The sequence below is a fragment of the Notamacropus eugenii genome, chromosome 1 (assembly GCF_028372415.1).
Source record: "Notamacropus eugenii isolate mMacEug1 chromosome 1, mMacEug1.pri_v2, whole genome shotgun sequence".
In the NCBI taxonomy this organism is placed as follows: Eukaryota; Metazoa; Chordata; class Mammalia; order Diprotodontia; family Macropodidae; genus Notamacropus; species Notamacropus eugenii.
In genome coordinates, this window is record NC_092872.1 from 282164274 (window position 1) to 282182359 (window position 18086).

At 42.2% G+C, this 18086-nt stretch overlaps 1 protein-coding gene across 8 annotated transcripts in view; it reads right to left on the minus strand.

The window, feature by feature from the left end:
• Positions 1-1030: 1030 nt before the first annotated feature.
• Positions 1031-18086, minus strand: part of UROS (uroporphyrinogen III synthase) — a 36602-nt gene continuing 19546 nt past the window's right edge. For 4 of the 8 annotated variants that reach the window (XM_072629043.1, XM_072629044.1, XM_072629046.1 and 1 more), the window contains 4 exons: positions 7565-7648; positions 6490-6575; positions 2286-2384; positions 1031-1517 (listed from right to left, as the gene is read on the minus strand). In XM_072629043.1, coding sequence (XP_072485144.1) covers positions 1365-1517; positions 2286-2384; positions 6490-6575; positions 7565-7648 — 422 coding nt within the window. In that variant the 3' untranslated portion in view covers positions 1031-1364. The other 4 variants (XM_072629048.1, XM_072629049.1, XM_072629047.1 and 1 more) reach the window with 3 other exon arrangements.

The window sequence follows — 18086 nt, forward strand, 5'->3', positions numbered from 1 at the left end:
GACCAATAGTTTGTTGTGCCAGGGGTTACGGCCTGTTTAAACACTGTGGATCACAATCTTCTTTCATTACTCCTTAAGCCTTCGTTTGGTGACTGTGAACAACTTCAGGCTTTGGCCATGCTTCCACTCACACTCCAAACGTTCTGCTTTTGGGCAAACGTGCTCATTGGGGGAAACCATGTAGGTGACCACCCAGGAGACCCCTGTATCACTGCTCCAATCCTGAGGAATCCTAAGGTGGAAGCCCCCTTTCTTATCCCCTCCCATTTGCACATTGTCTCCTCCCTTAGAATAGTGCTTTGAGGATGGCCTATGTTCTGGACTTTCTTGGTCTGGGCATGAAGCCTGACACATTTCAGTTATGTCCGACTCTTCATGACCCATTTGGGGTTTTCTTGGCAGATACTGGAGTGGTTTGTCATTTATTTCACCAGTTCATTTTACATGAGGAATCAAACCGAGGCTAAGAGGGTAAAGTGACTTACCCAGGGTCACACAGCTAGGAAGTGTCTGGATCTGAAGTCACCAACATATCTTCCTGATGCCAGGGCTGGTGCTCTATCCACTGTGCCACCTAGCATGCAGCCTGGCACATATTAAGTGCGTAATGTTTGCTGGTTGAATGGCTGGTCTCAGAGCTTCCTAAGCCCATGTGACTGTTACTACATGATCCATCAGCGCCATTCAACCCTCAGAACAAGACTGTCAAAAAATGGAGGAGCTGTTGGGGTCTAATCTTGTCACAGAGGCAGCTGTTCCAAGGCAGAACTCATGTCTTGCGGGGAGAGGGCTCTCACTTGCCACTGGCTCCCCTGACACTCTACTTTCCTTTGAGAAGATATTTTTAATTCCAACGATCCTCCACACAGGAGGGATGCCTGCCATATGACGATGAGCACCCACCCAAGGTCTCTCTCCCCAGGCAGCTCTGGAGGACTGTGCATATGCCCATGTGGGTCAAGGGAAAAGGGTGTTTACAGGCTTAAATCATGTCACACATGCCAAACAGGGCACTCTTTGAAAACAGAAATTGTTTCAGTGAGTCAACAGGGATTTATTAAGCACCTACTGCATGCCAGACATTGTGTGTGCCACTCTCCCTCTCTCTATCCCCAGCACTTCACACTGTGCCTAGCACAAGTGATGGGCAATTACAACATTTGTTGCTAATTTATTCCAATGAAGTATTTACTGCTTTTCACGCATGTGTCCCTTCCCCTAGCCCCTCAAGTCAGAGTGGGGCAGAAGCGAAGTGGTCCGTGCTGGAGCGAGATGGTGAAAATCCAATCATGCCACAACCCTGTGCTGGATAGGGGCGCTGACCCTGGAGCTGGCCCAGGACGGAGCTGAATGTGGATGGAGGCCTAAGGAGCCAGGTAGCTGGATGGGCTCTGAGGCTGAAGAACTTTCCGGAGGCCGGCAGCCAAGTCGTGGGGGCAGGGCTTCTCGGCTGTGCAGCTCACAGGGATTCCTGCGCTGATCATGGCTCGGGCTGTGGTTGGCCCTATGGCTGCAAACTGAGAGGACAAAACTCGGCCTTAAACTCCAGCAGGATGTGAGCTCTCCAAAGGTAGGGAAAGCTTCATTTCTGTCTCTGAAGCGCAGATCCGCCCCTCCCCAATCCCCACAACAAACACCCTGAAACACAGTGCTGCAAACACCTGGCCCCACTCTCTGCGTTTCCCAGGGACCCTGGGGCATGAGGTTGGCACAGCAACCCTACTGAGGCAGAGGAGACACCTGAAAGATGAGAAAAGACTTTTCTCCCCTCAGAAAAGACCAGTGGATGGGCTAGACGTTGAGTGCAGCACTGTACTGCGCAGCCAAGAGCCCCACAGGGCAAGCACCACCTCAAACCACTGGCAGACAAGCTGGGCACCAAGGCCTCAGACTTCCCTGGGAACATTTGTTTCCGTGAAACAAACCTTCTGAAAGCAGCTGTTATTGGATGGCCACTGGGGTACAGAGAGAACCAAACAGTGCCTGACTTCAAGGGGGTGGAAAGAGCGTGACACGTACCTGCATTAGTAAATACAAAGTCCCACAAAATTCTTTCCAGGAGGAATAGGTTGGAGGGTCGGGTCAGAGAAGGCTTCTTTTAGGACCTAGGTAAGTTCCTTGGTGTTGAGGGGCCCTGGGATTCTGCTGGAGAATGAGGGGTCTCTCAGGTCCCTTCTAACACTAAGCTTTTTGAGGGATCCTGGTGAACTATTTAATAGCAAGAGCAAGGAACGGATTGAAGTTTAAATAATTTTTTATTATTGGGTGGGGATTGGGTACTTTACCTTAATCTGGTCAAAGCTGTCGCCAGATAACTCCTGAATGTAGCTGAGGCTGTGTGTGAGCCCAGAAGGACTGAAGAAGGTGACACTGGCTGGAACACCCTGCATCGAAACACAAGACAAATCCCGTCTTTCCCACTGATCAGCAGGAGACAGTCCCCAAGTTTGGGTGAGGTCGGCGCAATCTCACAAGCTTTAATGGACACCACATGTACCGGACAAGGACATCAGTACGAGGAATAATGAGGGTCAAAACAACTTTTAGGAGCATGATTCAGAATCCAGAAAGCAAGGAGGCCAAGGCTAACAGGTCAGCATCCTGGACTCTGTCTTAAAAATACAGTAACTACTTATGAATGTAGATGTTTCCAGTGGGCTCTGTGTGTAATAAGGTCACCAGTTGGTTAGAGGAAACCATCTAATGGAAGATTTTTAAGTAGAAAATAAAGATTCAGGCACCATGATAGTAGCTCAAAGGTGACCTTTCCAACAAGTCACTGACTTCCAAAAATTGGGGATGAGACAAAAGCAGAAATGTTGAATCTGCTGCCATTTCTTAGAGAAGTTTCTGAGCCGTAGAAGTCACCCCCAGAGAGGAGGCTGAGCTGAGATCCAGGGCCCCAAAGAGGTGGATGGAGAGCCCAGGCAGGCATGGCAGCTACTCGCCACCTGGAGAGACAAGAATGCACAGAAGACATCCTTGCTGGGGCTATTCCATTCTCAAGCATGGGATGCTCCATGAAGTGACTGTTCTAAAGGAATGGGATATGATGGCACTTTTGTGCTTCCCCATAATACCACCTACCATGATGTCAGCAATGGCCACCCTGTGTGCCTGCTCAGTTCGGTTTCTGAAAACAGCCAAATACAGACATACTTGAAAACACAAGCTTTCGCTCAAGGCTAACAGGTGTCTGAAGAGAATAGGACAGATCAAATGTACAGTCACATGACTGATGAGAGACAAAGAGAGTGTTAGATCTCACTAGTGTTTGATGACTACAAAAAAGAAGCATTTGGCCTGGGAGAAGAAACTGTGGCAGTGCAAGACTGTGACAGAAACAACCGAGATCTGAACATCCATGTCAAGTGAGGCAGAAAGTTCAGAGACAGAGCTCAGTGGTGGGGTGTGCCAGTGTCCTGGGAGGCACTGTGCAGTCAGAAAGGCAAAGGCTGACCAGCGGTGAAGTTTCCCCAACGTGGATGGCCATCCCAAATCTCCCATCTGGACATGACACCAGACTAGGCCCACTGAGCCCTAGGACACTGCAAAGCAGTGTTTCTAAACTCCTCACACAGATTCAGGCAAGACAATTCCTGAAATCATGTTATTCTGTACTTTCCTAACATTTATGTGTTTTTAAAATGAATGACCATAATAGTGAATCATCTTTGTGACAGGTTTACTCTAAAAATTGCAGAGGTTTTTCTGTAAAATAGATATAAGCCACGAATGCATGGTTTATTTTTATGAACCAATATATGATGACAACGATTCAAAACATAGACAGGAGTGAGTTAGCTGATTGTGTTTTCTTTAACATCCTTCCAACTCTTCACATGCTATTATGGACCTCTAAATAATGATTAATAAATATTAATTTTGGTAGTGTTTACAAAGAAGTGTAATGTGCAGTGAATACTCAGACACTGGAACGTGCCCGCACACATTACTGGACCTCCTAGCAAAGTTAATTCCACATGAAATGGCCCATTTGAGGACTTAATTTGCTTCCACAATTCATTATTTCTTGGAATACTGCCCACAGGATTTATATAAAGTATGCTCTACGTATAAACTTATCTGGATTTATTTGCAATAATCACTTGCTGTTAACAGCACACAGGGCCTCAAACACTCCCTCACGTCACAGCAGCAGTTACAAGTAAGTCTGACCAACTGGTGAGTGACCACTTCTCTCCCATGTACTCTTGTTCAGTTTCTGGAAAGCAGAACCTCTGACCCTGTGTGCCAGGGCTTCCTGCTCTTGCTTGTGACGGGTTGTCAGTGGATTCCTTTATACCACTCATGCTGATTGTTAACCTTGAATTCTCTCAGCACAACCACAATATTTATTCCTCATTTGTTGAATGAGTGTTCTTGGGATTTGAAAAAAACAAATTTCCCAAGGAAGTCTGGGAAAAAACTCCTGTAGAGTAATCCCGCTGTAAAGCCACCTCAATAAACTTAAAGTCACGCAGTGCTTGGCACACAAGAGATTGGCTTAACTGGTCACGTTGGCAGAAAAAGTGGGTGAAAATCATACAGCTGGATGGGTGACCCAGGGCTTTGTCCCTCAGAGTACAATGTGTGTGTAATTATTTTCCATTCCATTCAATAAGCCTTTATTGATTAAGAGCCTACTATGTGCAAAGCACCATGCCATGGGCACTATGGGGATGCCAAGAAAAAGCAGGTGATGACCTATCAGATTGGCAAACACGACAGAACAGGAAGATGACAAATGTTGGAGAGGATGGGGGAGAGTTGGAACACTAATACATCGCTGGTGGAACTGTGAGCTGATCCAACCATTCTGGAGAGCAATTGGGAACTATGCCCAAAGGGCTACAAAAATGTGTATACCTTTTGACCCAGCAATATCGCTTCTAGGATTGTAACCCTAAGAGATCATAACAATGGGAAAGGGTCCCACATGTACAAAAATCCTTACAGCAGCTCTCTTTGTAGTTGCCAAGAACTGGAAATCAAGGGGATGCCCATCCACTGGGGAATGGCTGAATAAATGATGGTACAGGAATGTGAAGGAATACTATTGTGCCATAAGAAATGATGAACAGGCAGACTTCAGAGAGGCCTGGAAAGGCTTACATGATCTGATGCTGAGCAAAAGGAACAGAACCAGGAGAACTTTGTGCACAGCAACGACCACAGTGTGAGAGTTTTTTTGGTAGACCTGGATCTTCATTGCAATGCAAGGACTTAAAGAAAATTCCCAATAGTCTTCTGAGGCAAAATGCCTTCCACATCCAGAGAAAGATCTATGGAATTCAACTGCAGAATGTAGCAGATCATTTTGGTTTTTGTGTGTGTGTGTCGCTTGCGTTTTGATTTGTTAGATAATTTCTCCCACTCAATTTAATTCTTCAACACAGCATGAATATAGTGAAAATGTATTTAATAGGAACGTATGTGTAGAACCTATACAAAATTGTATGCCGTCTCGAGGAGGGAGGGGGAGGGAGGGGAAAATAATAATCTAAGTTATATGGTAGTTATTGTAGAACACTGAAAATAAATAAAATTCATTAATAAAAAAAAAAAAAGAAAAAGCAGGTGATGCAAAGATAAAAAACCTGGGACCAGTGCTTCAGGGAGGAGTATGCCTGTGAGACACCATTTTCCTGGTGATCCCAAGGTGTCTGTTCCTTTTCTATAGAGACCCTCTCTGGTGTCACTGAATGCCAATCAATATTTTGGCCAGAAAGTAATGGAAAGATACCTGGTGGGTGAAAGTAGGTCCAGGGATGCCTGAGGGCAGGTGTGGATGGCCTGTTCAAGTGGGAGGCCTGCCTGATGGCAAGGGTGAGGAGGAGCAGGATATGCTGGGCTCCACTAAGGTCTTTACTATCTCAGGCTGTGCACTTCATGGAGAAATGTGGATAACAGCCTCAGCATGGCATGGGAAGGTATGAATGGGCTGTGAGAAGCACATTTGGCACCCAAGCCTTTGGTGTGCTAGGAAGTGATCAAGGAAATCGTCCTTTCAGCAAGCATTCATGAGACCCCACTGAGTGCTGGGCCCTGGGGCTACATATACAGATCCTTGGAGAAGGGCAGATTCCCTCAGGGGAAACACCACACATAAATGTCAGTACAAAAGAAATAGAATTTGAGGGTGGGGGTGTGGGTACTTCTGGACTTCCCCACATACCCTTTTCCTGACTCTGATGTGGATGACCTGTGAGGTCCTGTCCAACTTAAAAGACCCTGTGATGACTCCACTCTGGGCCCCAAACCCTCAAGGTGGTGACAAACGCAGTGCAGTGTATCACAAGAGGGTGATCAGCAAAGCCTCCTGCAAAGCCTGTACAGAAGCACAGCATTCTCAGGCTGTTCATGCAGAGGGACCTGGAAAGAGTGAGCCCCCAGCAAGCTGCCAAGCCAGGGGGAAGGTTGAGGGGTGGTGGGCAGGCCTGAGTTAGGATGGACACTCTTGGAGGCCTCCTCTGAAGCCCAATGTACCTGTGAGGAGAAGTAGTTCTTCAAGGAGTCCTGTATCCCAGGATGTTGAATCTTCTGGTAAACAGTGATGCTTTCCAGGGGAACACCTTAAACAATTAAAAGAGACAAAAGCCATGGGGCCCCTAAGAGCTGTGATCCAGCCCTCCAGACATCATTTCAACATCGCTCCCCTCTAGGGCGGGCCTCCTGCTGTGCAGTTTTGGTGAGGGGGTCTTTTTTTTTGGGTGGAAGCTGTCTACTGTGTGGGGTTGCCAGGCACTGGAATAAGCGATTTCATTTGCTGGGCAGTGATAGAAGATGCTGGGTCCTTATCTATAGTGCCTACTGTGTGCTGGGGACTTTTACACAAAGACAAAGGGTCAGAGACTGGCTACTCTGACAGTGTCTCTACAGGTCATCATGAAATCAGAAACAACAAGCTCAGGATGAAAATGTGAACGGCCCAGAACGTGGAATTACTTCCTTTCCATTCTACCCCTACCCCATCTTTGAGATCATTCACATCAATTCATCTCCACAGAGAGGAACAAAGGTGCCCTAAGGATCCAGGGAAAGAACCCAAAGGAAGGGCACAGCTTGGATTTAAAACAAACAGATAAAGGGCAGCACAGTAGATGGAGCCCTGGGCCTGGAGTCAGGAAGACCTGAGTTCAAATCCAGCTTTAGATTTGATCAAGAGACTTCACCACTGTCTGCCTCGTTTCCTCATCTGCAATGGGGTAACGAGACCGTGTGAGGTGCTTTGCACGCTACAGCACTACGTAAATATAGCAACTGCTATTGCTACTACATTCTAACATTGCTCGGGCTGGCCGGGCCACAGGAGGACATTTCTGTGAGCTCGGTAATGACCCTGGTATACAGAAACGTGTCAGCTCTCAGCCACATGGGCGGCTGCCCCCTCTGGGACCTCTCGGGTCTGTGCAAGGGGCCCAGGCCCCTCCCAGCTCCACTTCGGGGCATCTGAGGCCTGCCATTCTGAAGGGCTGCCTGCTTCTGTCATGGGGCTACGATGTGACAGATGGGAAAGACAATGGTGGACACCATGGTGCTCCTGACAGCCAGCTCTGGAGACCTTTTTGTTTGAGCATCTTGGGAAGTGCTTCTCCCTTGAGGGTCCCACAAGGAAAGAGAAGGGGCAAAGTCGATGGCTTTTCTCCTGGAAGCACAAAGAAAACACACACAAAAAAACAAGCACTGGTTATGGGAGACGGCTGAGAAGAGAGCATTGGGCCTCACAGAATACGAGAAATAGAGATGTGTGGGTGTCCAACAGCTGGAAAAGGGCCAGGCCACAGCACATGTGGGTAATGAAACAGTGTTTTGGCAGAGGAAAGGACAAAAAGGATAGATTTGAAGTGACCTGAGAATACCCATTTATATAAGTGACCTGCTCAGGACAAACCTATAAAGTTAAATGACTGTGAGAGACTCGGGGCCTGTGGTCAATCGACACCACAACCAAGACCAAGTGTAGAAGCAAGTCTACAAGTCTACGGTGGTTGTGCAGAGAGGTGCAGAATGGGACCTACTTGTTCAAACAAGTCTCTTTTGTGCGTTACAAGGGAGGGCTTTTATGGAGGGACGCAGTAAAAGGGTCATGATAGTGATCAATTTAAAAAGCAAGATAAGAGAGAAGAGAATCACTACATAAACACGAGAAGAGAAGGCTCTGAAGGGGATGCAGTCTAGAGGGACAGCGTCAGAACCACCTCGGGAAGGGGGAAGTGCACCCCAAGCCCTCAGCTCCTCCGCTGTCACAGCGATTCACAGCTCCAGATGTAGACCTCCTTTTCTGTTCTCCCATGGACATTTTGAGATACTCACATCTGTCCAGCTCGTAATAATAAAAAGGAGTCTTTGAAAAGACAGAGAATGCCCAGTGTCCTACGCAGGGGCATAGAGCCAAGGGCCACCTGGCTCCTTGATCTGATGCAGCTCTCCATGACAGCCTGCCATTTCACACTCACTGCCTGGGAGTGCTAGTTTGTTTTTTAAACGTTGAATGGAACGCCAAGGTCAGGGTTGGGGCCTGTACTAATAACACCAGTGAGAAGAGGCAGAGGTGGCCAACACAAGGAAAATGGAAACTGAAAGTAGACCTAGGAGTCAATCAATCAATACACATTGATTAAACACCTACTGGATGCTAGGCACTGGGGATATAAGAACAAAGAATGAAACAAGCCCTACTCCACAAAGAACTCCCCCTGTAATGGAGGGAGACTTAGCTGCATACACACTAAATATAAACAGACTGAGTACAAATACAAAGTGGTTCAACACCAGTTAAGTTTTGAAAGATGGGTGGAACTTAGCAGTTTTGGGATCAGAAAAGGTTTCATTCAAAATGGCATCTGAGCTGTATCCCAAAGGAGGAGGGACCTTTGAGGAAGAAATCAGGAAGGGAGGGCATACCAGGCATGAAGGAGAGGACTGTACAAAGGCCTGGAGATGGGATATGGAATGTGGACTGTGAGGAATAGAGAGGCCAGTTTGGCTGGATGGTAGCGCATGGGAAAGAGACGGAGGCTGAAAAAACAGGCCTGAGTCGTACTGGGTCAGAGCTTTTGTTTTCTCCTGGAGGCCACAGGGAGCAACTGGGGAGTACTGAGTAGGGGAGTCCTCTGGTCAGTCTGTGTGCAGAAGATGGCTTGCAGTACGGTGAGACTTGAGGCAGGGAGATGTCATCAGGACTCTGTTCACAAAGGTCTAGTTGAGTGGTTCTGAGGGTCTGAACCAAGATAACTGTGGGAGGGGCAGGAAGGGGTGAGATGCAGGAGACACTGGGGAGGTAGAAGAATAAGCAACTGATTAGCTAAATGGGGAGAGGGAAAGTGAGGAGCAAGGATACTGCTGAGGTCAGGAACCTAGGACACTGGAAGAATGGTGATACCTGCAGCAGAAGCAGGTGAGTTTTGGAAAGAGAGAATGAGTTCTGCTGGGTCTGAAATGTCTCAAGGATGCCTGCTCTGGAACATCCAGTGATGGACACTGCTCCCTTGGGCTCCTCCATCCACCCAGCAGTTCCTGCTCTTAAGAAACAGTGGACAGTGTCTGCAGAGTGAAGCCCCTGATAAATGCTCCATCTACAAGGGGAGAGCTGCTCTTCCCCAGGCCTCCTACACAGCACCAGAACTCAGGGGCACCATTCAGGTACCTTATGCTTTTTATTATGTTATGCAAATGTAATAAACCACTCCTTGTAGAATTCTTCGATCACGTATGACAGATGAATCTTTAATCCTGAACTTCTCTTGTATTAAAAATACAGACTCGTGGGTGTAAAGCCAACATGTCAGAGCAGAGAAGCATTCAGCTGGGTTCTCCTGACATTCCTCTCCACACAACTTTAAAATAACACTTCAAATAGAATTCAGGAGTGGCAGAGTCAACAAAAAGTTGGAGTGAGACATTCTTCTATCCCAAGAAAGCACAGGAGGTCAGAGGGAGACACAGTGGAGGAGGCTGGCCCAGAGCCCACATGGAAGAAACACCAGCAGTAGGACTAGGTGGAGACAGAAGCACAAGCAGTTTTGGGAGCACTTAAGCCAGAGACAGTAAGGGGACCTGGCAACTGGTCAGAAAGAGATTACAGGAGATCCCTGTGCTAGTAATGGACATGGGACCAGGTACTGTCTGACAACTCCACTGCCTATATCCATTTCTGGGTCATAGTTCCAGGGTAGAGAAGAGAACTTTTGACCAGAGGGGGTAGAAGCTCTGAGGGACAGTATCACTTCCAGCCCCAGGGGAACAGGGACCCTAAGGAACAGTTTGTTTGTGGTCCCAAGGGATCAGGGGTTCTTCTTGTGTGAGGACCAGAGCGCAGCCCAAGGGAGCAGCGATCCCACCTCCTCCCAGATCACACCATCTTGGAGGTAGAACTAGCTCTGAAAAGAGCAGTGTGAAAAAGTCTGAAGCTTGAAACAGAACTCCTCCCCTCCCCACCCCTGCCCCTAGCTGGGAACAGAACTCAACATTAACACAAGGCCTCAAATAAAGAAACATGGTGGAAATATGAGCAGACAACAACAAAAAGAACCTGACCATAAAAAGCTACGACGACAGGGAAAATCAAGAACAAACTCAGAAGACAATGAAGTCAAAACAGCCACAAGCAAAACCTCAAAAAATGTGAACTGGACATAAGCCCAAGAAGAATTCCTGGAAGAGCTTAAAACATTATTTTCAACACTAAATAAGAACAGCAGAGGAAAAAGATAAAACTTCAGAGAGGCCTGGAAAGACTTATATGAACTGATGCTGAGTGAAAGGAACAGAGCCAGGAGACCTTTGCACACAGTAACAACCACAGTGTGTGAGGCACTTTTCTGGTAGACTTAGTACTTCATAGCAATGCAACGACCTAAAAGATTCCCAATGGACTCCTGAGGCAAAATGCCGTCCACATCCAGAGAAAGAACTATGGAATTGGAGTGCAGAATGAAGCAGACCATTTATTTTTGTATTATATTTTGTTTTATGGTTTCTTCTGTTCATTTTAATTCTTTTATTCAACATGACTAAGGTTAAAATGTATTTAATAGGAAAGTATGTGTAAAACCTACATAAGATGGAATGCCATGTTGGGGAGGGAGTGGGGAAGGGGGTGGAGGGAGGAGAAAAAAACCTAAGATGGAAGTGACTGTAGAACACTAAAAATAAATAAAATAATTAAAAAAATATGAAACCAGAGGAAGAAAATGATAAAAAGACAATAACAGTTTGGTAAAAGGAACACAAAAATAATGAAGAAAATAACACCTTAAAAAACGAATTGTCCAAATTGAAAAACAGGTATAAAACATCACTGATGAAAGTAACTCCTTAAAAATCAGAATGGGACAAATGGAAAAACAGATACAAAAGCTCCCTGGAGAAAATAATTCCTTATAAAATGGAATTGAGCAGGTGGAAACTAATGACTCCATGAGACTCAGGAGACAATAAAAACAAAATCAAAAGAATTAAAAATAGAAGAAAATGTGAACTATTTCATGAAAAAGAACTGAGCTGGAAAACAGATTAAGGAGAAATAATTTAAGAATTATTGGACTACCTGAAAGCTATGATCAAAGAAAGAGCTTAGATATAATGTTTTAAGAAATTATCAAGGAAAACAGCCTTGGTATGTTAGAATCAGAGGGTAAAAAAGAAATTGAAAGAATCCACCAATCACCTCCTAAAAAAATCCCCAAATGAAAACTCTCAGTCATATTATAGCTAAATTCTAGAGCTCCCAAGTCAAAGGGAAAATACTTCAAGCAGCCAGAAAGAAATCATTAAATAAAATGGAATCACAGTCAGGACCACACAAGATTTAGCAGCTACCACATTACAGGAGCAGAGGACTTGGAACAAGGTATTCCAGAGGGCAAAAGAGCGGGGATTACAACAAAAATAACCTACCCAATAAAATGGTATAATCCTTCAAGGAAAAAAAATGACATTTAATGAAACAGAGGATTTTCAGGCATTCCTGCTGAAAAGACCTTAGTCTTCTCTAAGAACAAAGATGAACAACAATGACGACAACACCAGTGCTAAACAGAAAATTTGACTTTCGAATAAGGCTCAACAGAAGCATAAAAAGTTAAATAAAAAAGAGAAGTCAAAAGGGACCCAATAAAGTTAAACTATTTATCTTTCTACATGAGGAGATGAAACATGTATCTTCTACGAACTTTATCATTAGGGCAGGTGGAAGGACTGTACGTAGAAAAAGGGTACAGAATATTATACTGGAATGATGATAAAAAAGGTAGATAGGTGAGAAAGAGGGAAACACTGGGAAAAGGGGGAAAGGAGAGGAAGCATGGGGGAAATCACCTCACATAAAAGAGATGTGCAAGGAAGAGCATCTAGAGTAGAAGAGAAAATGGGGAAAGGGGCTGGCAATGCTTGAACCTCACACATTTAAATTGGTTCAAAGAGGGAAAATATATATACATACTCAATTGGTAATGGAAATCTGTCCTAGCCAACAGGGAAGTAGGAGGAGAAGGGGACAAAAGAAAGGTAGGGGGTGAAAAAAGGGAAGGTGGAAAAAAGAAAGCAGTGGTCAGAAGCAAAACATTTCAGAGGAGGGACAGGATAACAAAATAGGATGGACGGAAAGGCACAGTTAAGTATCATAACTGTGAATGTGAATGGGATGACCTCACCTATAAAACAGAAGTGGATATCAGAATGAATTAGAAAACAGAATCCAGCAATATGTTGTTAACAGAAACACTGTTGAAACAGAGACACACAAAATTAAAATAAGTGGCTGGAGCAGAATCTATTATGCTTCAGTTGAAGTAAAAAATGCAGGCAGGGATAGCAATCATGATCTCAGACAAAGCAAAAAAAAAAAAAAAATCCAGATCTAATTAGAGGGGATAAGCAGGAAAACTACATCTTGCTAAAAGGGCCCAAAATAATGAAGTAACATTATTACTAAACATGTACGTACCAAATGACATAGTATTCAGATTTTTAAGGGAAAAGTTCAATGAGTCACAGGAGGAAACAGTAAAACTATACTAGTGGTAGGCCTGGATTTTCCCTTCTCAGATCTAGATAAATCTAACCATAAAATAAATAAGAAAGAATTCAAGGAGATGAACAGAATCTTACAAAAGTTAGACATAATAGACCTCTGTGGAAAACTGAATGGGAATAGAAAAGAGTATGCTTTTTTCTTAGCCATCGTGGTACCTCTATAAAAATTGACCATAGACTAAAAGTTAATTAGAAACTAATCTAATCCTAAAGAATGAGTGGGTCAAAGAACAAATAAATCACAAAAACAATAATTTCATTAAAGAGAAGGACAACAATGATGCAACATCCCAAAATTTGTGGGAAGTAGTCAAAGTAGAGCTTGGGGAAAAATTTATACCTCTAAACATCAATAGAATAGAGAACGAGCAGATCAGTGAATTGGGCATGCAACTAAAAAAACAACAAATTAAAAATCCCCAACTAAACACCAAAATGAAAATCCTGAAAAATCAAAGGAGAGAGTAATAAAATTGAAAGTAAAAAAAAAAACCACATCGAATTAATAAATAAAACTAAAAGCTGGTTTTGTGGGGGAAAAAAACCCAAAAAACAATTCAACAATAAAATACATAAATTCTTAGTTAATTTGATTTTAAAAATTAAGAAGAAAACCAAATTACTAGTATCAAAAAATGCAAAGGGTGAATGCACTAATATGAAGAAATCTGAAAAGGAAATAGAAAATGTCAATAATTCTATTTTTTTTTTTTAAGAAAAAGAAATTGAATAAGTGGTCTCCTTAAGAAAAAATCCGCAGGACCAGATGAATTTATAAGTCAGTTTTAACCAACATTTAAGGAACAATTAATCCCAACAGTATATAAACTATTTAAAAAAAACTGGTAATACTAAGTTCCTTTTATGACATACATATGGTTTTGATACCTAAAATAGCAAGAGCAAAAACAGAGAAAGAAAACTATAGATAAATTTTCTTAGTGAATATCAATGCAAAATTTTTAAATAAAACACTAGCAAGGAGATTACGGCAAGCTATTACAAAGATCATATACTATGACCAAGTGGGATTTGACAATATCAGTAACAAAAATTATGACTCTATTAATAGACACAGAAAAAGTCTTTAACGAACTACAACATTTATTCCTATTAAAAACACTATAAAAGCACTATAAAGCATAAGTAGTATCTATCTAAAACCAAGAGCAGACATTATTTGTCATGGGGATAAACCTGAAAGCCCTTCCAATATGATCAGAAATGAAGCAAGGATGTCCATAATCACCACTGTCATTCAATATCGTACTATAAATGTTAGCTATAGCAATGATACAAGAAAAAGAAACCGAAGGAATAAAAATAGGCAATGAGGAAACAAAACTCATTCTTTGCAGATGATATAATGGGATACACAGAGAATCCTAGAGAATAAACTAAAACACTTTGTTTAGTCTTTTAAAAATTGTGTTTGACTCTTCATGACCCTATTTGTCTTTTCGTGGCAAAGGCACTAGAATGGTTTATATTTCCTTCTTCAGGAAACTGAGGTAAACAAGGTTAAGTGACTTGCCCAGGATCATACATCTAGTAAGTGCCTGAGGCCAAATTTGAATTCAGGTCTTCTTGACTCCAGTCTATCCACTCTGACACTTAGCTATCAAACACTTAGCTGTCAAAACCACTAATAACTTAGCAGAATATAAACAGATCCACATAAGTCATCAGTATTTCTATATACCACCAAAAAACCCAGCACCAAGATACAGGAAGAGACATTGCACTGAAAATGACTGCGGGCAGTATAAAGTATTAGGGAGGTTACCTGCCAAGACAAAGGTAAGGATTACATGATTGTTCATGGGTAGGCCAAGCCAGTATAATAAAAATGACAATTCTACCTAAATTAACTGACCTATTCAGTACCATACCAATCAAACTACCAAAGAATTATTTTATGGAGCTAGAAAAAACATTAACAAAATTCATCTGGAAGAACAAAAGATCAAAGATATCAAGGGAATCAATGAAAAAACAGTTAGGGAAGGCAGCCTTTTGGTTCCAGATTTCAAACTATATCACAAAGCAGTAATCATCAAAATAATTTGGTATTGGCTAAGAAATAGAGGTGGATCAGTGGAATAAATTAGGTACACAATACACAACGGTAAATGACCACAGTAATAGAGTGTTCGATGAACTCAAAGATCCAAACTTTTGGGACAATAACTCATTGTTTGACAAAAATTGCTGGGAAAACCAAAAAACAGTTTGGCAGAAACTTGGTAAAGGCCAACATTTCACACTATACACCCAAAGTAAAGTCAAGATGGGATAAATGATTTAGACATAAAAGTCTAAATATCATAAGTAAATTAGGGGAGAAGGGAGAAATATGTTAGCTCTAGGGATAAGGAAAGAGTTTATGATCAAACAAGAGAAAGAGAAGATTACTGGAGGTAAAACAGATAATTTTGATTACATGAAATTAAAAAGCTTTTGCACAAGCAAAACTAGTGCAGTCAAAATTAGAGAGAAGACAGGAAACTGGGGGAAATATTTATGGTAAGTTTCTCCAATAAAGGCCTCATTTCTCAAATATATAGAGAACTGAGACAAATTTATAAAAATAAGTCATCCCCATTTCATAAATGTCCAAAGAATATGAACAGGCAATTTTCAGAAGAAAAAATCAAAGTTACCAATAGTCATATGAAAAAATGCTCTAAATCATCACTGATTAGAAAAATTAAAATAATTCTGAGATACTACCTCATACCCATCAGACTGGGTTAACATGACAGAAAAAGCAAATGACAAATGATGAAAAGAATGTGGAAAAATTGGGACAAAAATGCACTGCTGGTGGCACTGTGAACTACTCCAACTGTTTGGGGAAATAACTTGAAACTACAACTAAAGGGCTATAAAACTCTAGATAGTGTTTGACCCAACAATACCACTACCCGGTCTGTATCCCAAAGAGATCAAAGAAAAGGGGAAAAGATCTATTTGTACAAAAATATTTATAGCAACTCTTTTTGTGGTGGCAAAGAATTGGAAATGCTCATCAACTGGGGAGTGGCTAAACAAGTTGGGGTATATGATTATGATGGGATACTACTGTGCTATAAGAAATGATGAGCAGGATGCTTTCAGAAAAACAGGGAAAGTTTAATGTGCACTGAAGCAAAGTGAAGGAAGCAGAACCAGAAGACCATTGTGCACAATAACAGAAGTACTGTAAGGATGATCAACTGTGAAAGGCTTGTTTACTCTGATCAAGACCATGATCCAAGACAATTCCAAAGGACCCATGATGAAAAATGCATCTATATCCAGAGAGAGACCTGATGAACTATGAATGCAGATTGAAGCATATCTTTTTAAACTTGATTTTTGTTTTATTTTGTATTTTCTTTTGCAACATGGCTAATATGGAAATGTGTTTTGCATGACATCACATGAATAACCGATATCAAATTGATTGTCGTCTCAAGAAGGAGGGGGAGTGGGAGTGAGGGACAGAATTTGCAACTCAGAATTTTAAAAAATGATTATAAAAATCTTTTAACATGTAATTGGGAAATATTTAATGAAATAAAATTAAGAAAAAAGATTAACCTTCCTACATTCTTCCCCAACTTGTCTTTCTCCTTTTCCCTTCGTACATCTCAAGTCACCCTGACAAGGAGCTGCAGCTGGGGGCAGCAGACGCCTAAGTGAGTTCACAGCTGTCAGTGGGATGAATAATTAATTGTTCTCCATCCGTTGCCTACCCCTAAGGTCTCATTATCGATTATTTATAACAACTGACCTTTATATGGCAATTCAAGGTTTGCAAAGTACGTTGTATACATTATCTCAGGTGAGCTTCACTTTAACTCTGTGAAGGAGACACCACAGATGTTATCCTCCTGTCTCAGGGAGGTTGGATTTGCCCAGGTCAGAGTAGCACTGGAATGCATTTCTTGTAGTAGGAGTGCCAAGCCAGCCAGCCCCTGGATGGTCATGGGGCTGGGACTTCTGAATTAGGAAAGATTTTCAGTGCTGCTGTGTTTATCAGTCTGGGGCTGTTGTGGTAAAACAGTTGTTGAGAGATGTAAATAGACCGAGTCGAAACTGTGTGAGTATGTATGGCTCAGCCAGTTACTGGGTAACTGATCAATGGTGGTGAAAGCCTAAAGATTTCATCTTTAAAAGCCTTGTTTATTTTCCACTTAAGCACCAAATCAAACAAGCATATTTCCAAATAGAGAAGAAACAAGGGTTACATATGAGCTGACTCTCTCATGCGCAGCTCACTTCTCAGATTCTCTCAAGACGCACATTTTCTGGCATTTGCTTGTGTTCCAATTTTGAAACATGATGGAATCATTTCTTGAACTTGTTCTTGTGCCTGACCTCCCTCATCTCCAAGTCCACTTCTTCCTATAGTAAATCATGTTCACTAGTCCTAGTAATTTAAAAAAAATTTTCTTTATTTAGTATTTTATTTTCCCCCCGTTACAGGTAAAAACAATTTTTAACATGTTTTTAAAACTTTGAGTTCCAAATTCTCTCCCTTACTCCCTCCCTATCCCCCTCATTGAGGAAGGCAGGAAGTTTGATATGAGTTACACATAAGTCATCATGCAAACATTTCCATAAGTCATGTTAGTCTTACTAATTTTTTGAAGTCTTCTATTATATTCTCCAAACTGGTCATTCTTGTAATTATTTCCTTCTGAGTTTTTAAAATATATTTTAATTCTAACTGGTTCTTGTGATAATTTTTTAAAGCTTCTAAAAGATCATTTTTATTTGTTTTTCTGATCAGTGTTAATTTTCGCATAGTTTCTTTAAATATGTGGTTAATTTATTTGAGAATTACTTTCGAAATGTCTGGATTGTTTCTGGTTTGGGTCTGCGTTACCTGGACAGAGCACAGGTTCTTTGAGGCCGGGGCCTCAATTCTGTCTTTCTCTCCCCAAAGAAGATGCTTAAACTTGTGGATGGATTCTGGTATCTTCATTACTGCAGTTGCTCTGATGGCATATTTAAAAAAAAAAAAATTTAACCCTCCCTTCTCTGCTCTTTTGTCATTT